The 25,739-nt window shown below is 44.3% G+C and overlaps 2 protein-coding genes and 1 pseudogene across 2 annotated transcripts in view; all 3 read right to left on the reverse strand.

Moving 5' to 3' along the window:
- Positions 1 to 1,608, reverse strand: part of LOC136615634 (uncharacterized) — a gene marked incomplete at its 3' end in the record, with an annotated part of 35,376 nt that extends 33,768 nt beyond the window's left edge. The window contains exon 1 of the mRNA XM_066594173.1: positions 1,461 to 1,608. Within this exon, the coding sequence (XP_066450270.1) occupies positions 1,461 to 1,608 (148 nt within the window). The remainder of the gene's footprint in view (positions 1 to 1,460) is intronic.
- Positions 1 to 25,739, reverse strand: part of LOC136612155 (zinc finger protein 850-like) — a 460,849-nt pseudogene that overhangs the window by 296,983 nt on the left and 138,127 nt on the right.
- Positions 21,450 to 25,739, reverse strand: part of LOC136620239 (oocyte zinc finger protein XlCOF22-like) — a 31,043-nt gene continuing 26,753 nt past the window's right edge. The window contains exon 5 of the mRNA XM_066594946.1: positions 21,450 to 23,778. Within this exon, the coding sequence (XP_066451043.1) occupies positions 22,127 to 23,778 (1,652 nt within the window). The 3' untranslated portion in view covers positions 21,450 to 22,126. The remainder of the gene's footprint in view (positions 23,779 to 25,739) is intronic.

The raw sequence follows: 25,739 nt of genomic DNA on the forward strand, positions 1-25,739 counted from the left end.
ACTTGTGGACAGGAATACAGCGGTGATGTAAGAGACAACACAGAGGCAGGAAAGAATTTTGCACAAGCCTGCTGTAACACTTAGCTGGCTGCGTATGAATTAGGACAACTACCCCCAGCAGAGACCCAGTACACTTGTGGACAGGAATACAGCGGTGTTGTAAGAGGCAACACAGAGGCAGGAAATAATTTTGCGCAAGCCTGCTGTAACATTTAGCTGGCTGCGTATGAATTAGGACAACTACCCCCAGCAGAGACCCAGTACACTTGTGGACAGGAATACAGCGGTGATGTAAGAGGCAACACAGAGGCAGAAGAGAATTGTGCATAAGCCTGCTGTAACACTTAGCTGGCTGCGTATGAATTAGGACAACTACCCCCAGCAGAGACCCAGTACACTGAGGACGGTCACAGGCAGCCCAAATAGATTTTTTTCCCCAAATGTTTTTGGAAAGGCCCACTGCCTATATATACTAAATATGTCTTCTGTCCCTGCCTCACTACTACTGGCCCTGGACAATGTAAAATTACTGCAGGACGCAATGCTCTGCACGGCCGATATACAAAAAAAAAAAAAAAAGTGCAACACTGCAAAAAGCAGCCTCCACAGTACTGCACACAGTTAGATGTGGCCTTAGGAAGGACCGTTGGGGTTCTTGAAGCCTAAAATAACTCCTAACGCTCTCCCTATAGCAGCTCCGGCACCAGCAGCGCTGTCCCTGATCTCTGTCAGAATGCATCTGTGGCGAGCCGCGGGAGGGGCCGATTTATATACTCGGGTGACACCTGATCTCGCCAGCCACTCACTGCAGGGGGGTGGTATAGGGCTTGAACGTCGCAGGGGGAAGTTGTAATGCCTTCCCTGTCTTTCTATTGGCCAGAAAAGCGCGCTAACGTCTCAGAGATGAAAGTGAAAGTAACTCGAACATCGCGTGGTACTCGTCTCGAGTAACGAGCATCTCGAACACGCTAATACTCGAACGAGTATCAAACTCGGACGAGTACGTTCGTTCATCTCTACTGATAACCCGTTCCTGGCTCTGACTGATTGCAGAGGCAGGAGACTTAAAGCACCGCTGTATTTTTACTATCGGCGGTCCTCTAAGCCCAGGACCAGCCGCCGTATATATACAGTGGCTGGTCCTAAATGGGTTAAAGAAGCTCTGCCCTGTGAGCTGACACCGCTGGGGTTTCACCTGCCAATAGCCACTAAGGAGAAAATCTGGCGCGGAGAGTTTGTGGAACTCTTGCCACTATTACCATCAGGCAAGGAGACTGCAAAATCAGAAGAAGAAGAAAAAAAAGCGCCCCAAGAGTTTCAATGTGTGGTTGCTGGCGTTTCGCATTTATGCGGCAGTGTTATCTGAGAAGTCGTCGGTTAAGACTGCAGGCATTCTGCAACATATAGACATTATATTGGAGGCATATCGCAGCTTTGGCGGATCGTCATGGTTTACTTACGATGAAATGTTTCGTCAAAAGCTGGCGATATACCCCAATTTGAAATGGGGAGTACGAGTGCTCCTTCTGTAATGCATTGCACCCTGTGGTAAAGTGCTTTCGCAAGGCTGCAGCAGCCAGCTCTCAGGTTGGTCCGAGGGATTTGCATGTTAAAGGCCTCAACCCCAGTGAGGCTGGGAAGGCTGCTCCCGTGGTTAGGACGGTACCCAGAGCGCCTGAGGGCCCAACTCATTGAAGAAGGTTTTTGAGTCAGATTTTTTTATCCCAGGTTTTAAAGGCTCCGGGTGTAATTGGGTGGAAAACTTAAGTTCGGTCAAGTTGCATCCGGATGTGGTGCGTGATAAAATCCTAAAGGAGATTCAAGAAGGCCGGGTTGCTGGACCATTTAGTAATCCTCCTTTTGAGAATTTCAGGTTATCTCCTTTGAGTCTAGCGCCAAAAAAGGAAGCAAATACTTTCCGGGTCATTCACCACCTGTCTTTTCCCCCTAATGCTTCCTTGAATGATGACGTGGATGGGGGTCAGGCAGTGGTGAAGTATGCTTCATTTGATTCAGCGTTAGTTTTATCATAGAGATTTGGTCAAGGTGCCATGATGGCTAAGGCTGATATACAGGCAGCATTCAGATTGCTTCCGGTGTGTGCAGCTGGCTTTAACTCTTTAGGTTTTCAGTTTGATGTTTTTTTTTCTTTTTTGACATGGCATTACCCATGGGGTTTAGGCTGTCTTGTTACTATTTTGAGCTATGTTCTTCATTCCTAGAGTGGGTGGTCAGCAGGGAGTTCCCTTTAGTTGGTATTATGCATTATTTAGATGACTTTTTGTTTATAGGTCATCCAGAAAGTAACAAATGTGCTGAAGTTTTGAGAGGTTTTTGTGTGATGATGGAGTTTTTTGGAATCCCGCTGGCTCATGAGAAGACAGTTCAGCCTTGTGTGGAGCTACAGTTTCTAGGGATAGTTATTGATAGCATTAGCATGGAATTTCGTCTGCCGGCTGAGAAAGTGGAAAGATTGTGCAACTTGATCAGTGGTGTACTGCGCAAGAAGAAAATTACTTTGAAAGAGCTACAGAAAATGGCGGGCCAGTTGGCTTTTGCGTGTCGTGTAATTCCAGTGGGTAGAATTTTTGTCAGAGGTTTATTTTCGGCGATGAAAGAGTTGGTTTCACCTTTGTTGCATGTTAGATTAACTACAGGTATGAAGGAAGATCTGAGCATCTGGTTGAGCTTTCTGACTGATTTTAATGGTCCCACCGCATGGCAAAAAAGTTTTTGACAGACACAGAATTTGAAGTTAAGATTAGGACAATCGAAAAGTGGTTATGCGGCAGGGCTGCTGAGTGAGTGGTCTGTTGAGGAATGGCATGAATCTTGGCTATCAAAAGGTTTCTTGAAGAATGCAGTGTTGTTAGAGGTTTTCCCGTTAGTGGTAGCATTGTATCTGTGGGGTGAAAAGTTGTGTAATAGTAGATTGTTATTTTGTTCTGATAATAGAGGAGTTCTACTAGCATTGAATTGTTTTGTATCCAAATCAGAGCCGGTTACAAGACTGCTGAAACTGTTAGTGTGGGCTTGTTTAAAGTAGAACATTTATGTCAAAGCACAGAGAGCAGTCTTAGTCAACAGGAGGTCTCAGTCCCTACTTTATCTTGCTTTCAGATGCTACATTTCAGGGAGCTGGCACCAGAAGGGGATTTAATTGGTGTGTAATGTCCCGAACATCTCTGGGCCCTGATGCTGAGTTGATTTTTCAGCTTTTGTCCAGATCTGTAGCGCTGAAGACTTGGTTAGAGTATAATGAAGCTTGGAGATGTTTTTGCAAGGAGAAGGCAGTATATGAGAGTTCACAAGATGTGAATGTTTGCATTTCTTTTTTATGTTCAAAGATTAAGTCGGGGTTGGCTTATAACTCTGTTATGAAGCTTTTGGCAGGTATATCCTTTTTTCAGAAATGGTTGAATGTAACGCCAATTAATTCATATAAGCAAATTAAGCTTCTGACTCGCGGTTTTAAAACGGTTGCTTTTGCCGCAGATCAGAGGTCGGCCATCACGTTTAGTTTATTGAGTAAGTTAGTGGCGGTTCTCAGCTTTGTCTGCACTTCAGAGTATGAGAGTATTTTATTTCACTGTGCCTTTTTAGTGGCTTATTTTGGAGCTTTGAGATGTGGTGAATTTTTGTCCCAATCCAAGGTAACTTGCTCACCGTTATTAGTGTCTGTCGTGTTTAAAGGGGTTGTCCCGCGGCAGCAAGTGGGTCTATACACTTCTGTATGGCCATAATAATGCACTTTGTAATATACATTGTGCATTAATTATGAGCCATACAGAAGTTATAAAAAGTTTTATACTTACCTGCTCCGTTGCTGGCGTCCTCGTCTCCATGGTGCCGACTAATTTTCGCCCTCCGATGGCCAAATTAGCCGCGCTTGCGCAGTCCGGGTCTTCTCCTCTTCTCTATGGGGCTCCGTGTAGCTCCGTGTAGCTCCGCCCCGTCACGTGCCGATTCCAGCCAATCAGGAGGCTGGAATCGGCAATGGACCGCACAGAAGCCCTGCGGTCCACGGAGACAGAGGATCCCGGCGGCCATCTTCAGCAGGTAAGTATGAAGACGCCGGACCGCCGGGATTCAGGTAAGCGCTGTGCGGGTTGTTTTTTTAACCCCTGCATCGGGGTTGTCTCGCGCCGAACGGGGGGGGGGTTAAAAAAAAAACAAAACCCGTTTCGGCGCGGGACAACCCCTTTAATCAGGGCAATCACGTGAAATTATTTTTAAAACATACAAAGACTGATAGGTTAGGCAGAGGGATATGGATTCAGCTGTTTCAGAATCCCTCTGCTAACCTGTGCCCGGTCAGAGCTTTACAAAGGTATTTGAGGATTCGTCCGCAAAAGATGGGATCGTTCTTTTGCCATGTGGACGGATCTTCGCTGTCACGATTTGAATTTGTAAGTGTGCTAAAGAAATGTTTTAAGAAGGCAGGTTGCAATGGGGTTAAAGTGACATCGCACTCGTTTAGAATTGGCGTTGCCACAGAGCCAGCTAGGTTGGGTTTCAGCAAAGAGCATATTAAGAGTATCGGTAGATGGGAATCAAATCGATTTCAATTATATGTTCGGACCAATAATGTTGCCTTGAAATGTTCTTTGATTTTTGTTTTAGGTTCTCAAAGAGAGATAAATTGGATTGTAGGACACTTTTATATTCTGGGCTCATCAAAGGGTGGTAAGCCGCTGCTACACAAGGAATTTGGGTTTGGATACATCTTCTTATGAGATCTATTGGTGTGGAATCAGGGGTATGTCTTGGCCCTCCTTGACATCGTTGCTGTTCGAGAAGCAGGCAGTGCTGCCGATGCTAAGCATTTTGATTATTCATTTAGGAGGAAATGATGTTGGAAGGCTGTAGACATACAACCTGATTCTTGAGATCAGAAAGGAGCTGTGGAAAACAAAGTCTACGTTCCCTGGGACCAGAATAGTGTTATCAGAAATAATACCCCGGAAAATTTGGTCGTTCCCCAAGTTTATGATTATGGAAAAGATTAGAAGACGGTTGAATAGATCTCTAGAAAGATGGATGTCAACCAATGGGGGTTTCTCATTTCATCACAGAGAATTAGAAGGGTTCGTTCCTGGGTTTTACAGGGCGGACCAGGTACATCTATCTGATATTGCTCTTGATATTCTTAACATGAATTTTCAAAAAAATGATTGAAATGGCTGCGGCAGTTGTGAGGGGGGGCATGTCATAGGATGAGCATGGCCGGGTGGGATGTCGCCCGCCTCCTGCGGGTGGACAGAAAGGTTATTATAAGGACTTTGGTGCTGTAGACTGGAGTATGCAAGACTAAGTCTACAGGTTATTTTATATATATTTTTTTTTAATTAAATCAAGTTTTATTAAAGTTTTGAATAATTTCACATATAGTACAACAGTAAAACATATGGAGGCAGAGATAGGAGATATCGTGAATCAAAGTTAAAACAGGTTCGTTGACATATTATAAAAGAAACATCAAAGGATCTGTCTCTGTAAGGCGTCAGAAATGGTTCAGTTAGTTTTTTACAACAGGGGTCTTCATAAGAAATGAAACCTCTTCAGAGATCTGTACTCCAGTAGAAATTAAACAACAAATGATAACAGACTCAAGACACAAGACACATAAGGGGGGGGGGGGGAACGAAGATTGGAGTATAATGTAGCTATAGGGGAAGGGGGCGAGGTACGTGGGGGTAGGTGGGGAGGAGGGGATGCTCGTCCAGGCTGTGTATAGAGGCCCAGCCTCTAAGTGACATCAGATCACGAAGAGTGCTTGTAGCCAAGTATCTTGTAGAGTCAGGGTCTGCGTCAGACATAGGGTGCTGGGTACGCCTCTGGGGGTAGGGGTTGAGTAGGGGTTCCCACTCCCTGTATTGTCCTGTGTTAACGTCTCTCCGGGAAAGGCAGAGTCGGTGTGGATTCCCTCTCGTGGGGGGGGGGGGATGACTCTTTATAGATGTCGGGAGGGTATTCTCCTCTGGGTTGCCTGTCGTCTCAAATCAAGGGGGCACATCTCAGTTCTCTCCATGGGCCCCATGTGTGAAGGAAATTATCATGAGCTCCCCTGGACCAACTAGAGAGTTCCTTTAAATTGCAAATTGCGTCCACCCTCGCCAGCCATTGAGTTACTGAAGGAGGGGTTTTTTGGAGCCACAGAGAGGGTATCAGGGCCTTAGCGGCATCTATCAAGAAGGCAGCGAGTCTATTTTTCTTTGGGTGAAACGTAGGAGAAGGTCTCCATAAGAATATCATCTCGGGAGAGATGTAGAATCGGAGCAATTTTCTTCATGACCTCCTCCACCTCCCTCCAAAAGGATGTCAACCCTGAGCAACTCCACCAAATATGGAGATATGAACCTGGCTCTTTATCACATCTCCAACATCTCCCATGTGGTGCTAATTTATAAGTGTGGAGCCATTGTGGCGTTTTGTACCACCTGACAAGTAATTTGTAGTGGTTTTCTTGAGCTAATACGCACGGGGAGAGGCCGAATGATGTGTTCAAAATTGACTGTGTGTTGTATGAGGAGAGAGTGATATCTAACTCTTTTTCCCATGATAATAGGAATGGTGGTTTGGTTGAGGACGCTCTTATGATAAATTGTTTCCGAACCGACGCTAATTTCCTAAGTTTTGGGTTAGTTTCCTTCAGTGCTTTCTCAAAGTGCGTCAGAGGTCTGGTGGAGTAAAATCTTTTGAAGAATTCAGCAAATATCTTCTCGACAGATGCCTGTTGCAGAAATGAAAGGCTATGTTGCGGTAATAAGGTTGTAAGGATGTCAGTGGGGTTTTAATGCGCTAGTGCTTGGAGATCTCCTACGTTAAGCGAGCTGAGTCTTTTCCACACTGACCTGGAGGCGAGATCGAAGGGAATGTTTAGTAGTTTCGGTATGGAGCTAAGTGGAGCAAGCGGGGATGGGTCGGGGGCCAATTCCCCTCTCAGGTTGGCCCATGTTTCGCAGGGGCCTCTAATTAGTGGGTTGAAGTCTTTGGATCCACATTTGATTTTTGAGGGGAACCATAGATCTTCTACGAACGAGTCATCTCCTGCGTTCTCTGCCAAAGAGGCAAAGAACTGATCCTTTATTGGATAAACCAAGTCCATCCAGTAGCCTATATGTGAAGCACGGTATAAGTCCTGGATGTTTGGAAGATCAATGCCGCCCTCCGCTCCCCTCTTAATCATTAAGCTGTAGGCCAGCCTCGTTCTCCTCTGCCTCCAGACGAATCCGGCGAATGTCCTGCGCATTGCTCCAAAGAAGCTCATTGGAAGATGAATGGGAAGCATCCTTATTTTATAGAGCACTATAGGTAGAATATAGGTTTTTAAAATGTTTTTTCTCCCGAACCATGAGATACAGGGGATGTCATATGAACTCAGAAGGTTTTTAATCTGTCCTAATAGGGGCGGGAAGTTAGCTGCATAGAGGTTATGTAACTCCTTAGTTATTTTGACTCCCAGGAAGTCTAGCGAAGAGTCCGCCCAGGTGAAAGGAGAGTTCTCCTTTAATTGTCTGCTCCGGCTCGCTGGGATAGACACGTTGAGTACCGTTGACTTCCCATAATTAATTTTGAAGTTAGATATTAAACCAAAACTGTTAAGGAGCTCTACTAATTTGGGTAGGCCCTTCTCAGGATTCGACACCAGAAAGACTATGTCGTCTGCAAAGGCGGTTATGTTGAGGGTATGATTTCCCCAGGTAAGTCCCGTGATCTCTGGGTCGTGCCTTACTAGCTGAAGGAGGGGTTCCAGTGCTAAAACAAATAACGTGGGGGAAAGTGGGCAGCCCTGGCGGGTTCCATTTTTAATGTTAAAGGGGGCTGATAGAATTTCATTTATTTTGAGCCTGGCGTATGGGGCTGCGTACAGGGAGAAGATGGCAGAAACAAACGCCGGGGGAAAGTTGAAGTGGTCCAGGACCTCCTTCATATAAGCCTAGTCAACTCGGTCAAACGCCTTTTCCGCTTCTGTGCCTACAAGAGCTAATGGAATGTGGCACTTTTGGGCTAGGCGTATTGCGTGAAGTAATCTACGGCAATTGTCTCTGCCCTCCCTCCCCCGCACAAAACCTGCCTGCTCCTCATTGACTAGAAGGGGAATAAAATTCTCCATTCTTTTAGCCAGGAGTTTGGCCCATAATTTAATGTCAAAATTGATAAGAGAGATCGGGCGATAGTTGCCACATAACTCCGGGTCCTTATCTTGTTTATGAATTAAAGTTATGTGCGCTTCCACAGCTTGTTTGGGCAGGGTGGCTCCTCTCATCAATGCATTGAAAAGTTCGGTGAGTCAAGGAACCAGAATTGAGCTGAAGGCTTTATAATATGGGAGACTTAGGCCGTCTGGACCCAAGTTATATTATATTTGATTTTATTATATTTGGTAGACTTGAGGTGGACGGACTGAGTCTACATTTTATATATTTTATGATATTTAATATGTTTTAACCCAGTTTAAATAAATGCTGCGGCCTTTTAATCCAGATGCAGATTTTGTGTATGTTATTTTCTTGGTAAGATGAAAGATATTTGTAGCCTAAGATTCCATGTATTTACTACAGGTTAATAAAGGCAAGTTAATGGTAAAAGAACAGGAATAAGGACCAGCAAAATACACAGTATAGTTGGAACAATTCAAGTTGGATTTCACAATATATTCCACGTTTACTATGTCCACCTCCACAGCACGGACACTGAAAGAACAATATTCCCAAAACTATCCCTAATTGACCCTAACTTCACATTTGGGTGCGCACCCCTCTTACCAGTGGTCCGGACCAGTGGACTGCTTGCAGTTTGTAGAAGCGCGCGTTGGGGCCCAATGTCGTCCCTTCCTTGTATAGCGAAGCGTCCTCTCCTCACGGTTATCACAATATCCAAGGCAATATGATCCTTCTCAGCAGGCAGGAAAAGAAAATGGATGCAAAGGAATCCAACAGCAAGTAGCTCAGCACCCTGACAGTCCTGCAGAATCCATACACCCCGGTGTGATATAAGCCAGGGTTTTGCAGTTACTGTCCGGTACTCAACAGCACTGCCAGTCTTTAACTTTGGTGGCAATGTCCACAGCCACAATGTCAGTATTACTGGTTAGCCACTGGGCACAGTCCTTTCAGCATGGCTCCACTGAATGTACTGTCTCTTTACACTCTGTCTGCCTCTGGACTGAATTACACAAAGGTTAGCTGCACAGAAAAGTCCTCTAAGATCTTCAAACACTCTCAATGCAGCACAGACACTTGGTACTCTCTCTTGCAAAGATGGCTACTGCTCCCCCTGTGTCGTCACATTCTGCTTCCTTCTCATACTGTGTCTGCAGTCAGGCAGGCTGACCTCATAGGGGTGTGTCCCTCCAGCATCACATTCCCATTGCAGTGGCTGCTGTCTTAAAGGACCAGAATCACAAAAACACATATACACTCAACTTTAACACAGTTTAAACAAATGAAACTTGGCACATCATTAGGCTGTTTATTACACGTGGGTGTGGGCACAGGCCAAGTTCCTGGTCCAGGTGAATCACAGCCGGCTGCTGCGGGATTAGGAGAGAGGGAAGTTTCTGGGGTCCCCAGCTTCATATCACAATTTATGGGTCCACGTGGTAGACCTTTATTACAAACAGAGCGGTGTGAGCAGGTCCTGTCGTGGATGGCAGAAAATGCATCCAGCAATGTATCGACCACCCAGTCTTCAATGCAGTCCACTACTCCCGGCTTAGGGACTGCAACTCTGAATCCTCTGGCTGCTGCTGCTCCTTCCTCCCAGCGTCTTCACTCCATGAAAATGACATATTGTGATGAGCAGGCAGACTCCCAGGAACTGTTCTCGGGTCCCTGCTATGAGTGGGAAAAACTGGTTCCTCTCTCACCTGAGGAGTTTGTCGTGACCGATGCCCAACCTTTGGAAAGTTCCCGGAGTCCGGATAATGAGGCTGGGGACTTACAGCAACTGTCTTAAGAGCTTTCAGTGGGTGAGGATGATGATGATGATGAGACACAGTTGTCTGTCAGTGAGGTAGTAGTAAGGGCAGTAAGTCCAATGGAGGAGCACACAGAGGATTCGGATGAAGAGCAGCTGGACGATGAGGTGACTGACCCCACCTGGTTTGCTAAGCCTACTGAGGACAGGGCTTCAGAAGGGGAGGCAAGTGCAGCAGCAGGATAGGTTGGAAGAGGCAGTGGATTGGCCAGGGGTAGAGGCAACGCTAGAGCGAAGAATCCCCCAAATGTTTCCCAAGGCACCCCCTCATGCCACGCCTCCGTGCAGAGGGCTAGGTGTTCAAAGGTGTGGATGTTTTTCAGTGAGAGCGTGGACGACCGATGAACAGTGGTGTGCAACCTGTGTCGCACCAAGATCAGCCAGGAAGCCACCACTACCAGCCTCACCACCACCAGCATGTGCAGGCATATGATGGCCAAGCACACCACTAGGTGGGACGAAGGCCGTTCTCCGCCTCCGGGTTACACCACTGCCTCTTCCCCTGTGCCCCAACCTGCCACACAGATCCAATACCCCTCTCAGGACACAGGCACGAGCGCCGCCCGGCCTGCACCCACACCCTCACCTCCACTGTCCTCTACCCCATCCAGCAATGTCTCGCAGTGCAGCGTTCAGCTGTCGCTAACACAAGCGTTAGAGTGAAAGCGCAAATATGCCGCCACGCACCTGCACGCACAAGCTTTAAACTTGCACATTGCCAAATTAATCAGCCTGGAGATGCTGCCATACAGGCTTGTGGAAACGGAGGCCTTCAAAAACATGATGGTGGCGGCGGTCCCGTGCTACTTGATCCCCAGTCGCCACTATTTTTCCCAATGTGCCGTCCCAGCCCTACACCAGCACGTCTCCTGCAACATTAATCGTGCCCTAACCAACAGGGTTACTGGAAAGCTCCACTTAACCATGAACACGTGGACAAGTACTGGCGGGTAGGGCCACTATATCTCACTGACGGTACATTGGGTGAATTTGTTGGAGGCTGGGACCGAGTCAGAGGCTGGGACCGCTCATGTCCTACCCACACCCAGAATACCGGGTCCTACCTCGGTGCTGGTATCTGTGGCGGTCTATGCCACCTCCCCTAAACTCTCCACCTCCTCCTCCTACGCAACCTCTACCTCTCAATAAAGAAATGTGAGCAGCACGTCGTCAGCAGTTGGTATGGCGCTGCGCGGCAGCACAGCGGTGGGCAAGCGTCAGCAGGCCGTGCTGAAACTAATCAGCTTAGGTGACAAGAGGCACACGGCCCCTGAATTGTTGCAGGGTCTGACAGAGCAGACCGACCTCTGGCTTTCGCCGCTAAGCCTCCAATCGGGCATGGTCGTGTGTGACAACTACCGTAACCTGGTGGCGGCTCTGCAGCTCGGCGACTCACACACGTGCCATGCCTGGCCCACGTCTTCAATTTGGTGGTTCAGCAGTTTTTAAAAAAACTACCCTCACTTGTCTGACCTGCTCAGCAAGGTGCGCCGCATCTGCCCACATTTCCGCAAGTCCACCACGGACGCTGCCAGCCTGAGGATCCTGCAACATCGCTTTTTTCTGCCAGACCACCGACTGCTGTGCGACGTGCCCACATGGTGGAATTTTACGCTGCACATGTTGGCCAGGCTCTATGAGCAGCATAGAGCTATAGTTGAATACTAACTCCAACATGGGCGGCGTAGTGGGAGTCAGCCTCCCCAATTCTTTACCGAGGAGTGGGCCTGGATGGCAGAAATCTGCCAGGTCCTCCGAAACTTGGAGGAGTCTACCCAGATGGTGAGCGGCGATGCTGCAATCATTAGCGTTACCATCCCGCTGCTATGCCTGCTAAGAAGTTCGCTGCAAAGCATAAAGGCCGACTCTTTGCGGTTGGATCAGGAGACGGGGGATGGGAGTATGTCGCTTGATAGCCATACCACCCTAATGTCTATATCTCAGCACGTTTTGGAGAAGGAGCAGGAGGGGGAGGAGCAGGAGGAGGAGGGGGAAGAGACAGCTGGGCACGCTGCAGAGGGTACCCATGCTGCTTGCCTCATCTGTTCAGCGTGTATGGGCTGAAGAGGAGGAGGAGGAGGAGGAGGAGGAGAATCCTGAAAGTCATCTTCCTAGTGATGACAGCGATGTGTTGCGTACAGGTACCCTGGCACAAATGGCTGACTTCATGTTAGGTTGCCTTTCTCGTGACCCTCGCGTTAGACGCATTCTGGTCAACACGGATTAGTAGGTGTACACCCTTCTCGACCCACGGTATAAGGAGAACTTTTCCACTCTCATTCCCGAAGAGGAAAGGGGTACGAGAGTGATGCAATACCACAGGGCCCTGGTGGAAAAAGTGATGCTAAACTTCCCATCTGACAGCGCTAGTGGCAGAAGGTGCGGTTCCGAAGGCCAAGTAGCAGGGGAGGCACGGAGATCAGGCAGCATGTCCAGCGCAGGCAGGGGAGAACTCTTCAAGGCCTTTGCCAGCTTTATAGCTCCCCAGCAAGACTGTGTCACCACTCCCCAGTCAAGGCTGAGTCGGAGGCAGCACTATAAAAAGATGGTGAGGGAGTACGTAGCCGATCGTACCACAGTCCTCTGTGATGCCTCTGCTCCATACAACTATTGGGTGTCAAAGCGGGACACGTGGCACGAACTTGCGCTGTACGCCCTGGGGGTGCTGGCTTGCCCTGCCACTAGCGTCTTGTCAGAGAGGGTGTTTAGGGCAGCTGCGGGTATCATCACGGATAAGTGTACCCACCTGTCAACTACCAGTGCCAACATGCTTACACTCATAAAGATGACCAAAGCCTGGATTTCCCCAGGATTCTCTTCTCCACTGGCGGAGAGCAGCGGAACCTAAAGATTCTTTTCGCTGCAACCGGAGAAAAAAGCATTCTCTATCACCGAAAAAAAGGGGGAATTAGCTTTGTCAATCTCTCTCGGATATTAGTCCTCCTCCTCATACTCCTCCTCCTGAAACATCATGTCATCATGCTGAACTGCCAATTTTTCAGCGACCCTAAAGGCTCTGCTTACAATTTTTTTACAATTTTCAAAGTTTCAAAAGTATTGATACTTTAACATAAACAAATTTTTTTAACAGGGCTGCCTGTTACAAATTAGGCAACAGCAAGCTCTATCTTTAAAAAATATTTATGGGTTTCACCTGCCCTCTCGGTTGAGCAATTTTTCAGGGGTACACTTGTACTCTTGGTACAATAATTTTTCTGGCCCTCGCCTATACTGATATCTAACTAATTTTTCCATCCTTCGCCTACACTAATGGTACACCAATGTTTCAGGGATTCGCCTATACTCTTGCAACACAAATTTTACTGGGGTCTGCCTATACTTCTGCTACAGAAATGTTACAGGGGTCTGCCTATACTTTTACTACAGAAATGTTAATGGGGTCTGCCTATACTTCGGAGGCAGAAATGTTACAGGGGTCCGCCTATATCTTTGCTACAGAAATGTTACTGGTGTTTGCTTGCCTATACTTCTGCTACAGAAATGTTACAGGGGTCTGTCTGTAGTGTTACTACAGAAATGTTACTCGGGTCTGCCTATACTTCTGCTACAGAAATGTTACTGGGGTCTGTCTATACTTTTACTAAAGAAATGTTACTGTGGTCTGCCTATATTTCTGCTACTGAAATGTTACAGGGGTCTGCCTATACTTTTACTACAGAAATGATAATGGGGTCTGCCTATACTTTTACAACAGAAATGTTACTGGGGTCTGCCTATACTTCTGCTACAGAAATGTTACAGGTGTCTGTCTATACTGTTACTACAGAAATGTTACTGGGGGTCTGCCTATACCTTTGCTACAGAAATGTTACTGGAGTCTTCCTATACTTCTGCTACAGAAATGTTACTGGAGTCTGCCTATACTTCTGCTACAGAAATGTTACAGGGGTCTGTCTATACTGTTACTGCAGAAATGATACAGGGGTCTGTCTATACTTTCACTACAGAAATGTTACTGGGGTCTGTCTATACTGTTACTACAGAAATGTTACTGGGGTCCGCCTATACTTCTGCTACAGAAATGTTACAGGGGTCTGCCTATACTGTTACTACAGAAATGTTACTGGGGTCTGCCTATACTTCTGCTACAGAAATGTTACAGGGGTCTGTCTATACTGTTACTACAGAAATATTACTGGGGTCCACCTATACTTCTGCTACAGAAATGTTACAGGGCTCGGCCTATACTTTTACTCCAGAAATGTTACTGGGGTCTGCCTATACTTTTGTTACAGAAATGTTACTGGGGTCCGCCTATACCTTTGCTACAGAAATGTTACTGTTCTCTGTCTATACTTTTAATACAGAAATGTTACTGGGGTCTGCCTATACTTCTGCTACAGAAATGTTACTGGGGGCTGCCTATACTTCTGCTACAGAAATGTTACAGGGGTCTATCTATACTGTTACTACAGAAATATTACTGGGGTCTGCCTAAACATCTGCTACAGAAATGTTACAGGGGTCTGCCTATACTTCTACTACAGAAATGTCACTGGGGTCTGCCTATACTACTGCCACAGAAATGTTACTGGGGTCCGCCTACACCTTTGCTACAGAAATGTTACCGGGGTCTGCCTATACTTCTGCTACAGAAATGTTACAGGGGTCTCCCTATACTTTTACTACTGAAATGTTAATGGGGTCTGCCTATACTTCTGCTACAGAAATGTTACTGGGGTCCGCCTATACCTTTACTACTGAAATGTTACTGGGGTCTGTCTATACTTTTACTACAGAAATGTTATTGCGGTCTGCTTATACTTCTGCTACAGAAATGTTACTGTAGTTCACCTATACCTCTGCTACAGAAATGCTACTGGGGTCTGCCTATACTGTTACTACAGAAATGTTACTGGGGTCTCCCTATACTTCTGCTACAGAAATGTTACTGGGGTCTGTCTATTCTTTTATTGCAGAAATGTTACTGGGGTCTGCCTATACTTCTGCTACAGTAATGTTACAGGGGTCTGCCTATCCTTTTACTACAAAAATGTTAATTGGGGCTGCCTATATTTCTGCTACAGAAATGATACTGGGGTCCGCCTATACCTGTGCTCCAGAAATGTTATTGGGGTCTGCCTATACTTCTGCTACAGAAATGTTACAGGGGTCTGTGTATACTGTTACTACAGAAATGTTACTGGGATCTGCCTATACTTCTGCTACAAAAATGTTACAAGGGTCTACCTATACTTTTACTACAGAAATGTTACTGCGGTCTGCCTATACTTTTACTACAGAACTTTTACAGGGGTCCGCCTATACCTTTGCTACAGAAATGTTACTGGGGTCTGCCTATACTTCTGCTACAGAAATGTTACAGGGGTCTGCCTATACTTTTACTAGAGAAATGTTAGTGGGGTCTGCCTATACTTCTGCTACAGAAATGTTACTGGGGTCTGCCTATACCTTTACTACTAAAATATAACTGGGGTCTGCCTATACTTTTACTACAGAAATGTTACTGGGGTCTGCCTATACTTCTGCTACAGAAATGTTACCGGGGTCTGCCTATACTTCTGCTACAGAAATGTTACTGGGGTCTGCCTATACTTTTACTACAGAAATATTACTGGGGTCTGCCTATACTTCTGCTACAGAAATGTTACTGGGGTCTGCCTATACTTTTACTACAGAAATATTACTGGGGTCTGCCTATACTTCTGCTACAGAAATGTTACAGGGATTCGCCTATACTTTTGCTACAGAAATGTTAATGGGGTCTGCCTATACTTCTGCTACAGAAATGATACTGGGGTCCACCTATAACTGTGCTACTGAAATGTTACTGGTGTTTGTTTGCCTATACTTCTGCTACAGAAATGTTACAGGGGTCTGCCTATACTTTTACTACAGAAATATTACTGGGGTCTGCCTATACTTCTGCTACAGAAATGTTACAAGGGTCTGCCTATACCTTTGCTACAGAAATGTTACTGTGGTCTGCCTATACTTCTGCTACAGAAATGTTACAGGAGTCTGCCTATACTTTTTCTACAGAAATGTTAATGGGGTCTGCCTATACTTCTGCTACAGAAATTTTACTGGGGTCCGCCTATACCTTTGCTACAGAAATGTTACTGGGGTCTGCCTATACTTCTGCTACAGAAATGTTACAGGAGTCTGCCTATACTTTTTCTACAGAAATGTTAATGAGGTCTGCCTATACTTCTGCTACAGAAATGTTACAGGGGTCCACCTATACCTGTGCTACTGAAATGTTACTGGTGGTTGTTTGCCTATACTTCTGCCACAGAAATGTTACAGGGGTCTGTCTATACTGTTACTACAGAAATGTTACTGGTGTCTGCCTATACTTTTGCTACAGAAATTATACTGGGGTTTGTCTATACTGGTACTACAGAAATGTTACTGGGGTCTGCCTATACTTCTGCTACAGAAATGTTACTGGGGTCTGCCTATACTTCTGCTACAGAAATGTTACTGGGGTCTGCCTATTCTTTTACTACAGAAATGTTACTGGGGTCTATCTATACGTTTGCTACAGAAATGTTACTGGGCTCTGCCTATACTTCTGCTACAGAAATGTTACAGGGGTCTTTCTATACTATGGGTGCACTAAGTCTTCCCATTGGGGTGTTTTACCGATGTGGCACAAATAAACTGACTGAGTAGGGCAGAAATGTGGGCCGAGGCCAAGGTCGTTGGCGGGGTGAAACTCTCCCATGGTTGGGCACTCTGATTTCTTCCTGTGTAATACCATCTTTATGCACTGACAGCATAGACGAGCCCAAGGAACTTAAAGACTTCCCCTTGTAGTGTTGAGCTATCTGTGTGGGGACACATGGATTTCCCATTGCTATGTAACTCAGGGCACCTTGGGCACACATGGTGGAGGCTGGGACTCAGCCTGACCCAGGGCCCGCTCACATACTTCCCCCACAGACTATATCGGGTCCTGGTCATGGTTTCTTAGCCTTGTAATGCCACCTTCTCCAGCTTGGGGTCATGGGATCAGCACTGGGCAACATGTATTTTCTCTCGTGTTACCACAGTTATCCGCGCCACTGGTTTGGGCCAAATAAGAGGAGCGTTACTGCATTCATGAGGGGTTCACAGCTGTACTAGCATCAGAGTCCGCTTCATGTCCGCGATTGCTAAGGGTGTGGGCAGAGGCGTATGTCCTGGGGGAAATGCAACTGCGCCATGTTGGTCCTGTGGAACTTCTTCCTGGTTAATGCAGTCTTTGGAGCGGTGAAAGCAAATGTAACTGATTTAATGAGACCTTCACAGCTATACTAGCATCAGAGTCTGCTTCATGCCTGCGATTGCTGAGGGTGTGGGCAGAGGCCTATGTCCTGGGGACAAAGCAACTGCGCCAGGTTGGGCCTGTGGAACGTCAGATGTCTGGATCACGACCCAAATACTTGTCCAAATAAGTTATATAGTCCAGGCAGCATGAGATGAATAAAAATAAACTCTTTATTCCTCCATAAAAATAACCAGCAACGTTTCGACCCGTAAAAAAGGGTCTTTATCAAGCTTGATATATAACTTATTCCATATACACACGACTCCTGTAACCAATCACAGGCCACAGCAGTGTAGAGTTACATATCTTTGAGACTAGTGATCGGCTGAAGCGGTAATGTTCCCTATGCACATTTGACGACTGTAGCCAATGTAAACAGGAGTGGTGGTGCTGGACCCACAGGGAATTAGAGTAGTGAACATGACTGTCTTATTTTTTATTTTTATTGCAAAACATATGGATTCTTGAAATGGAGGAATAGATTTGACAAATAAAACATGATGCCAGGACTTAAGAGTAAAAGAAACTACTCCCGAGAATGGAAAATCATAACAAGGGGCGAGAAGACATAAAAGACCGGACAAAAACGTGTTGAAATCCCAATTAATAAAATACACATCTAAAGTCCACAACAAAATAAGATACAGAAATGGTACCGTGTTTCCCCCAAAATAGGACACTGTCTTATATTAATTTTTGACTCAAAAAAGGCACAGTGTTTTATTTTCAGGAGGGGTGTGTCTTATCCTTACGCAGCCACCAGAATATGTGTGTCTCGTGCGGGTCCCCACACTGCTGCAGTCCTCAGCACTGACAGGATTCTCTTCTCCTGGTAACGGGGTTTTAATTACCCCGCCTCTGGTGAGCGCTGTGATTGGATTGAGGGCCAGCCAATCAAAGCCGATGCTTGATGAACCAAACACAGCCATTCAGTGATGTCATTCAATGAAAGGCTGTGAATGATTGAGTTCCGGCTTTGATTGGCTGATGCTCGATCCAATCACAGCGCTCTTTTAACGGAGGGCAGGGTGTTCAAAGCCTTGTCACCACAAGAGAATCCTATCGGCACTGAGGACTGCAGGCTGCCACAGCGCCGGAGACCAGCGTGAGGGACACAGATGCCGTGGCTAGGTGGGTATTCTTTTTTTTAAACCTAGTGTAGCTAGGGCTTATTTTCAGGGGGGCTTATATTTCAAGGCCTCCTCCACCCCACCTCACCCTGAAAACAAGGGTAGGGCTTATTATCAGGGTAGGGTTTATTTTGGGGAAACTGATATATTGTCCACCGATTGGTATTAGAGAGCAAAATTAAAGCAGAAATACGAGGATAAAAAAAGAAAAGGGGGCAAAATAGGGGGAGAAGGGAGTGGAAAGAGAACAGGTGAAAGAAAAGGAGATGAAAAGGAAGCATAGACAAAACAACGATTAGTTTCTAGGTGAAAAAGGATCAGAAGAATGAATGACAACATAAGGGACGGATATTCCTAAGAGTTTTTATAACACAACCAATAGTACCAGGTAAGTATAAACTTATTTTGACATCCCCGAAGATGGCCCGTTAGGTTTTCTATTCCTTTCACCTTTTGGATTTTTTTGAACCAGATGCGTATAGAAGATGGAGTCACTTGTCTCCCTACAGCTGGGATATATTTGCGGGTCGCAATGATCATAGTAACATAGTATGCAAGGCCGAATAAAACATTTGTGCATCCAGTTCAGCCTATTATGCCTCAATGTTGATCTAGAGGAAGGCAAAAACCCAATGAGGTAGAAGCCAATCCTCTCCATTTAAAAGGGTTGTCCCGCAAGAGCAAGTGCAGTTATACACTTCTGTATGGCCATATTAATGCACTTTGTAATATACATCGTGCATTAAATATTGGCCATACAGAAGTTATATACTTACCCCCTCCCGATGTTGGTGTCCCCGTCTCCATGGCGATGAACAAACTTCTTCTCTGGTCGCAGGAACAGTCCCGCTTGCTCATAGAGGATTTTTCTCCTAGATGGTCCGGGCTCACGAGCTGAGTCCTGGCTCCTTCCCCTTCTCGGTATCATCGCGTAGCTCCGCCCCCGTCACATAGTGCCGATCAGCTATTGAGGTGGCTGGAATCGGCAGTGGAGCGCAGACAGCAGAAGAACATCCACGGTGCACCATGGGAGAAGACCCGCGGTGCACTGTGGGAGAAGACCAGCGGCAGCCATCTTGGACAGAAGATTTTTTAAAGTTGCTGAATGGGGATTCAGGTAAGGGAATTTTTTTTTTTTTAATAACACATGTCAGCGGTTTTCTCTTGCAGGTACTGGGGGACTGGGCAAAAAAAAATTTTTATATCTTTCGGCGCGGGACAACCCCTTTAAGGGAAAAAAATATTTCCCGACTTCAATCTGGCAATCAGAATAATTCCCCTTTCGAAGTTATTAATGAGTGTAAAAGGATGGCAAATTATCAACCTCATAACTGAGAGACGAATCCTGCACAGATAGAGAAGGAAAATATTTATTTTTAACCATTGCCTAACCTCCGGCAATTCAATTGAAGAATAGCAGATTAGGCTTTAAGAGTACAAAAGGGTCTTGTCAAAATAAATGAGCAGCAAGACAAGACCAGCACATCTTGAAGTAGGTACTTTTCTGTCTTACAGTAGATACTGACATATTGTTTTTGGAAATTCTTGATGGCGTAAGTTACCATTGTAAAAATACATTTTTGGATCATTTTCCAATGAGAATGGGCTTTTAATGCTTTTCTTACCCAAGCTGAAATAGTGTGGCACAGCGTTGGCTTGAGCTCTATGCCAATCATTCAGTGGGAATTGAGGATCAAGGTCTTCTTCCATTTCAACATTTTTTATGCTTTTTATTTTTTGAAGGATAGATAAAAAGGAGTCATAGTAGGAATAATAGATGCCCTCTTCAAGATGTTAAGGCACTGAATATCAGATAAAAGCAGATTTGGGAAAGATGGGAGTAGTAGTTTCACTTTTATGCATAATATGACAAATTCTTAAAGTCTTGTAAAACTCAGTGTTGGAAATATTATGATGCAAGTTCAACCGAATTATTATCTGTTAGAAGCTCCTCTATAGAAATAATAGTAGCATCTTCCATGACAAAAGGCCAATTCCGGGCAAATAGGAGTTAGGAAATTGTAGAGGCAGGACGTATGTGGCCGTCAACAGGGAAATCAATAAAATTATGGCTGTTGAAATATACATATGTAACAAAACAACAAAAGAGGAAAAAAAAAGAAAAACTGTCTCATCATTAAAAATGGTTTTCCATCCTAAAAAAATAGGCAATTCATTCTCAGAGTAGAGATTTTTTGGAGCAAGGCTTTTATGTGGGTTATTCCATTAATAAAGAACTTCACTACTCCCTTTTTCGTAGCTTGATGAAGGAGACTGCCCTACTTATTGGTGTATGGAGAGCTTTTCAAGGTTATACAGCCTAGATAAGACATATCATTAAGCGTTTTAGGGAGACACATTCACAATCATACTTGATTTGACATCTATGATCAAGTTCTCTCATTGTAATATTGGATTGTTATTCTTAAAGATAGACCATCAATAGTGATCAGCAGAGGTCCGCTGCTCAGGACCCCCAACAGGAAGCAAATATCTCTGTATATTTGGCAATGGCCAAGCATGGTATTGCAGGCACAACTCCCATTAACTTCTATTCATTATCAAGGATTGGTCTTTATGGATTATGTTACCTGCTTTCCTCTTTTACTATAGATTTGCTATACTTTTATTATCTTCATTATTGGCCCACGTGGTTCATGATATTAGATGGACTATATTGAAGGCTTTTTCTTCATTATTCTTTATTACACGATAATCTAAAACCACTGCATTTTTCATCCATCATGCTTATTAGAGATGAGCGAACGTACTCGGTAAAGCACTACTCGTCCGAGTAATGTGCTTTATCCGAGTACGTCCCCGCTCGTCCTGAAAGATTCGGGGTGCGCTGCGGAGTGGGGAGCTGCAGGGGAGAGCGGGGAAGAACGGAGGGGAGATCTTTCTCTCCTTCTCTCCCGCCCACTCTCCCCTGCTCCCCGCCGCAACTCACCTGTCAGCTGCGGCGGCTCCCGAATCTTTCAGGACGAGCGGGGACGTACTCGGATAAAGCACATTACTCGGACGAGTAGTGCTTTACCGAGTACGTTCGCTCATCTCTAATGCTTATGATCATGTTATATCTACATTTGCTAAATATGTGACAGCCACGTGAATTGTGTATACGTACTTAGATGTCTACATCGATATTGTGTAATATGCAAATGGACGTATCATTTGTCCTGTCATTGACTGGCTTGCAAGAGTCACACGACCTGTTAATTCAGAAAAGTAGAGGTCTTTAGTAAGCACCACTAGGCCCATATCATGTGGCCTCATTAACTGTAGGTTTAATTTTTTTCACGTGTTTCTGTGGCACCATAGTTTATTATTTATATAGCAGTTGTATAACTATGATGCATAAGCTTTCCCTGTTGTCTACAATTTTGATCTAATGTAATAAAGGATTGACTTTAGTTGCTGGCTCTAGGTCCACGTTTCTCATTTTTGAAAGTAAAGGCTGCGCTTCTTTTCTTACTTACCACAATATATTTTCGTATGGATCCCGGTCACAGTAGACCTGCAGTAACTATAATTTAGGATGTTTGATAGATCAAAGCTATTCCACAAATTAACTCTCTTACTGAGTGTTCAATGTCTCTGAATGCCCTGATATATTAAAACTCTGTCTTCACATTCCCCACATTCCAAATAAGTATAATATGTCTAATGAGTTTTCAAAACTTGATTTCTTTGTAAAATATGCTCCACATCTAGAATATCAAAAAGATTTCCCCTCCGTGTGGTGACGTCTCTGATGTTTAATAAGATCTAATCTCCGCACATAACCTTTCCCACATTCTGAACACGAAAATGGCTTCTCCCCTGTGTGGGTTCTCTTATGTTCAACAAGAGTTGATTTAACTGTAAAGCATTTCCCACATTCTGGACATGCATACGGCTTCTCTCCTGTGTGACTTCTTTGATGCTCCCTATATTTGACATTAGTAGTGAAGCTTTTCCCACATTCTGAACATGAAATTTCTCCTGTGTGAATTCTCTGATGTCTGACAAGATCCGATTTTTCTATAAAACATTTCCCACATTCTGAACACAAATATGGCCTCTCTCCTGTGTGAATTCTGATATGTCTAACAAGATCTGATTTACGTGTAAAACTTTTCTCGCATTCGGAACATGAACACAGATTTTCTCTTGTGTGAGTTGTGTCATGTCTACGAAGATCTGATTTATGTGCAAAGCATTTCCCACATTCTGAACATGAAAATGGTTTCTCTCCTGTGTGACTTATCTGATGTTTAACAAGACGTGGTTTAGTTGCAAAACATTTCCCACATTCTGAACATGAAAATGGTTTCTCTCCTGTGTGAATTCTCTGATGTTTAACAAGACGTGGTTTAGTTGCAAAACATTTCCCACATTCTGAACATGAAAATGGCTTCTCTCCTCTATGATCTCTCTTATGTCTAACAAGTTCTGAGTTATCTGCAAAACGTTTCCCACATCTTGAACACAAGTACGGCTTCTCTCCTGTGTGAATTCTGATATGTCTTACAAGATCTGATTTACTTGTAAAACCTTTCCCACATTCTGAACATGAAAATAGATTTTCTCCTGTGTGAATTCTCTGATGTTTAACAAGACGTGGCTTAGTTGCAAAACATTTGCCACATTCTGAACATGAATACAGTTTCTCTCCTGTGTGACTGATTCTTTTTCTAAAACCTGAGTTGCTTGTAAGCGGTTTTCCACATTCACGAAACATCTTCTGACCTGTATTTGTAGTAAAATTATGTGATTGGTCAGGAGAAGGTTCCTTGTGATTAGAGGGATCATAGGATAAATTTGTACTTTCAAGTTTTGGATAAACAATACTGGTAATAACGTTTTCTTCTGAAGAGTGATACATGATATTTTCATCTTCTGTTTTACAATTTAGTGATGACATAAATTTTCCATCAGAGTCCATATTTGCATCATATGATAGATCTGTCCTATCAAGTTCTGGATGTACGTTAAGCATAATGGGGTTTTCCTCTGAAGAGTGCTGAACAAGGTCTTCATCTTCTACTTTACAATTTAGCGATGAAATTAAATTTCCATCAAAGTTCTTATTGGGATCATATGATAGATGTGTCCTATCAAGTTCTGGATGAACATTAAGTGTAATGGGATTTTCTCCTAAAGAGCGCTGCACAATATCTTCTACTTCTTCTTTATAATTTAGTGATGACATGACGTTTCCATCAGAGTTCCTATTGGGATCATATGATAGATCTGTACTGTCGAGTTCTGGATGTACATGGAAGTTAATGAGGTTTTCTCCTAAAAAGTGCGGCATGATATCTTCTTCTTTTACTTTATAATTTAGCAATGACATGGAGTTTCCATCAGAATTCTCACTAGGATTATCTGTTAGGATTAAAATTTGATATTGTAATTTCTTTTTCAAACTACAAATGTGGACAAATTTATAACTGTCCTATTAGGCTGACAAAACAGAGTACCTCCACTTTACCTGGCCACAGGCTTCCTCTAGGTGCTAGCTGAACCTCACAGGACAGAACACCTATACAACAAAAGACAGACCAGGACTGGGAGGAATAAAGAGACAGGAGGAGAGACAGGTTGCGAGAAAACACAGAGGCACAGGTGAAGGCAATAGACAAAGGGATGCAAGAAAGGACAGAATGACAAAGCGCAGGACACAGAATGCAAACAGGATAATTTGAACAAACAGGTTCTAAGCTGGAAGCCAGAGAGCAGGTCTCAAACAACATCAACTCTGCAGCACTGATGTGGAGTCCCAGCACAGCTATATAGGAAGGAGATTGACAAAGAGCCTACAGCTGAGCAGAGAAGCCCTAGAGTAATTAACCATAGCAGGTCTGGAAGTAGGTAAGAAAGCTGAGGTTACAGGGAGAGTAGAACGACGCCCATATCTGCCAGCACCAGGGAGAGGGAAGTTAGTCTGAACAAAGGATCTAATAGTTATGAATGTCCATTTATTATACCAAATCTTAATGCCTTCACACAACATTATCAATGTTCATTATTAATATTGTATGTTAGGCTAAGGGCCATACTTCCTTTTCAGACTCATGGCTCTCACAGACTGGCAGCAGGAGCTCACTATCTCACTAAAGTGGATCAGAAAATGAGCTGCAAAAGACACCGCATTCAGGAACACAGGCATTTTTATGACCTGCAGACACACCTACACAGGTGTCTACTGACTACAGAGCAGAAATAATCATTTTTCTGCTAGAGTTATCCGCATACAATCTGCCCTTAAGTCCCTAAACGGCAGTTTCCAGTACTACATTACTACACCAGCCTAAAAGTATTTAATTCTTGTTCAAAACACATTTTTGGAGAGAAAAAAAAGGCTGCAGGGACTCAAAAAGATTTTACTTTAAACTAAATTCAGAAGTGAATTTAAAATGAATTGGAATATAATATTCTGAAATAATGATAAAGAACAAGATTTGTTTGAGTCTACAAACTCTCCCAAAATAATTCTTGCCTATTTTGAAAGTCTGTACACCAAGTAGAAAATGTAAATAAAAGGACCCCTTAAAAAGAATCCCACCCTTAAAGATTGATTAGTGAGGAATGAACGATCTAGTCTAAAAATGTTTTATAAACACATTAAAAAAAAGAATAAAATGAACTACCTAAAGAGAATCCCCTTACGCACTACCTCTTTGGCTTCCCCTATACATTAGATAAAATGAATAACTTAAAACTGTGTGGTAAGTCTTGAAACAGCTCCCTGGTTGACATGGTCACATCAAGCACTAAAACCATGTACCCCTCCTCCTCACATGCTTGCTGCAAACACAGCATCTTTTTGGAAAATATTTTTGCTAGCAGTTGCAGAGATAGGCTAAAGGAAGCAGCACTCTGAAAGCCTATCGACATCCTTAGACTTGAAGGATTGTCCAGGTGCCTTGGTCTTAAACAGGAGTTGTTCTTTTAACTGAGTCTGGAACTAAAGGAAAATTGGTCTGGTTGGCATTTTTTTTTCTTCCCTACATGTTTTAAACTAAGAACAAACTGTTCAAAATGTGTAGGCAACATGGAGCTTTATGTCACCATGGAGTTCACCTGCACAGTGGTGGTATATAAACATCATTTCTTAGTTACCACTAAAAATGTTGCTTATGTCAAGTTCATATAAGTCAGGTAGAGAGTGGAGTCAGGAAAAGTGTGTCCACTTAACCTGTCTAAACACATTGGTCAAGTAAACAGTCAAGTAGCTGAGCAAGTAGTGGGCGAGTCAAGTGGTAGAATGAGTAAAGTAGCTTGACCATTGACCCTTCACCACTCTACAATGAACTCAACTGCCACGATCCGTTATGTAAATGACT

This window comes from Eleutherodactylus coqui, chromosome 1 (genome assembly GCF_035609145.1).
Source record: "Eleutherodactylus coqui strain aEleCoq1 chromosome 1, aEleCoq1.hap1, whole genome shotgun sequence".
Lineage (NCBI taxonomy): Eukaryota > Metazoa > Chordata > Amphibia > Anura > Eleutherodactylidae > Eleutherodactylus > Eleutherodactylus coqui.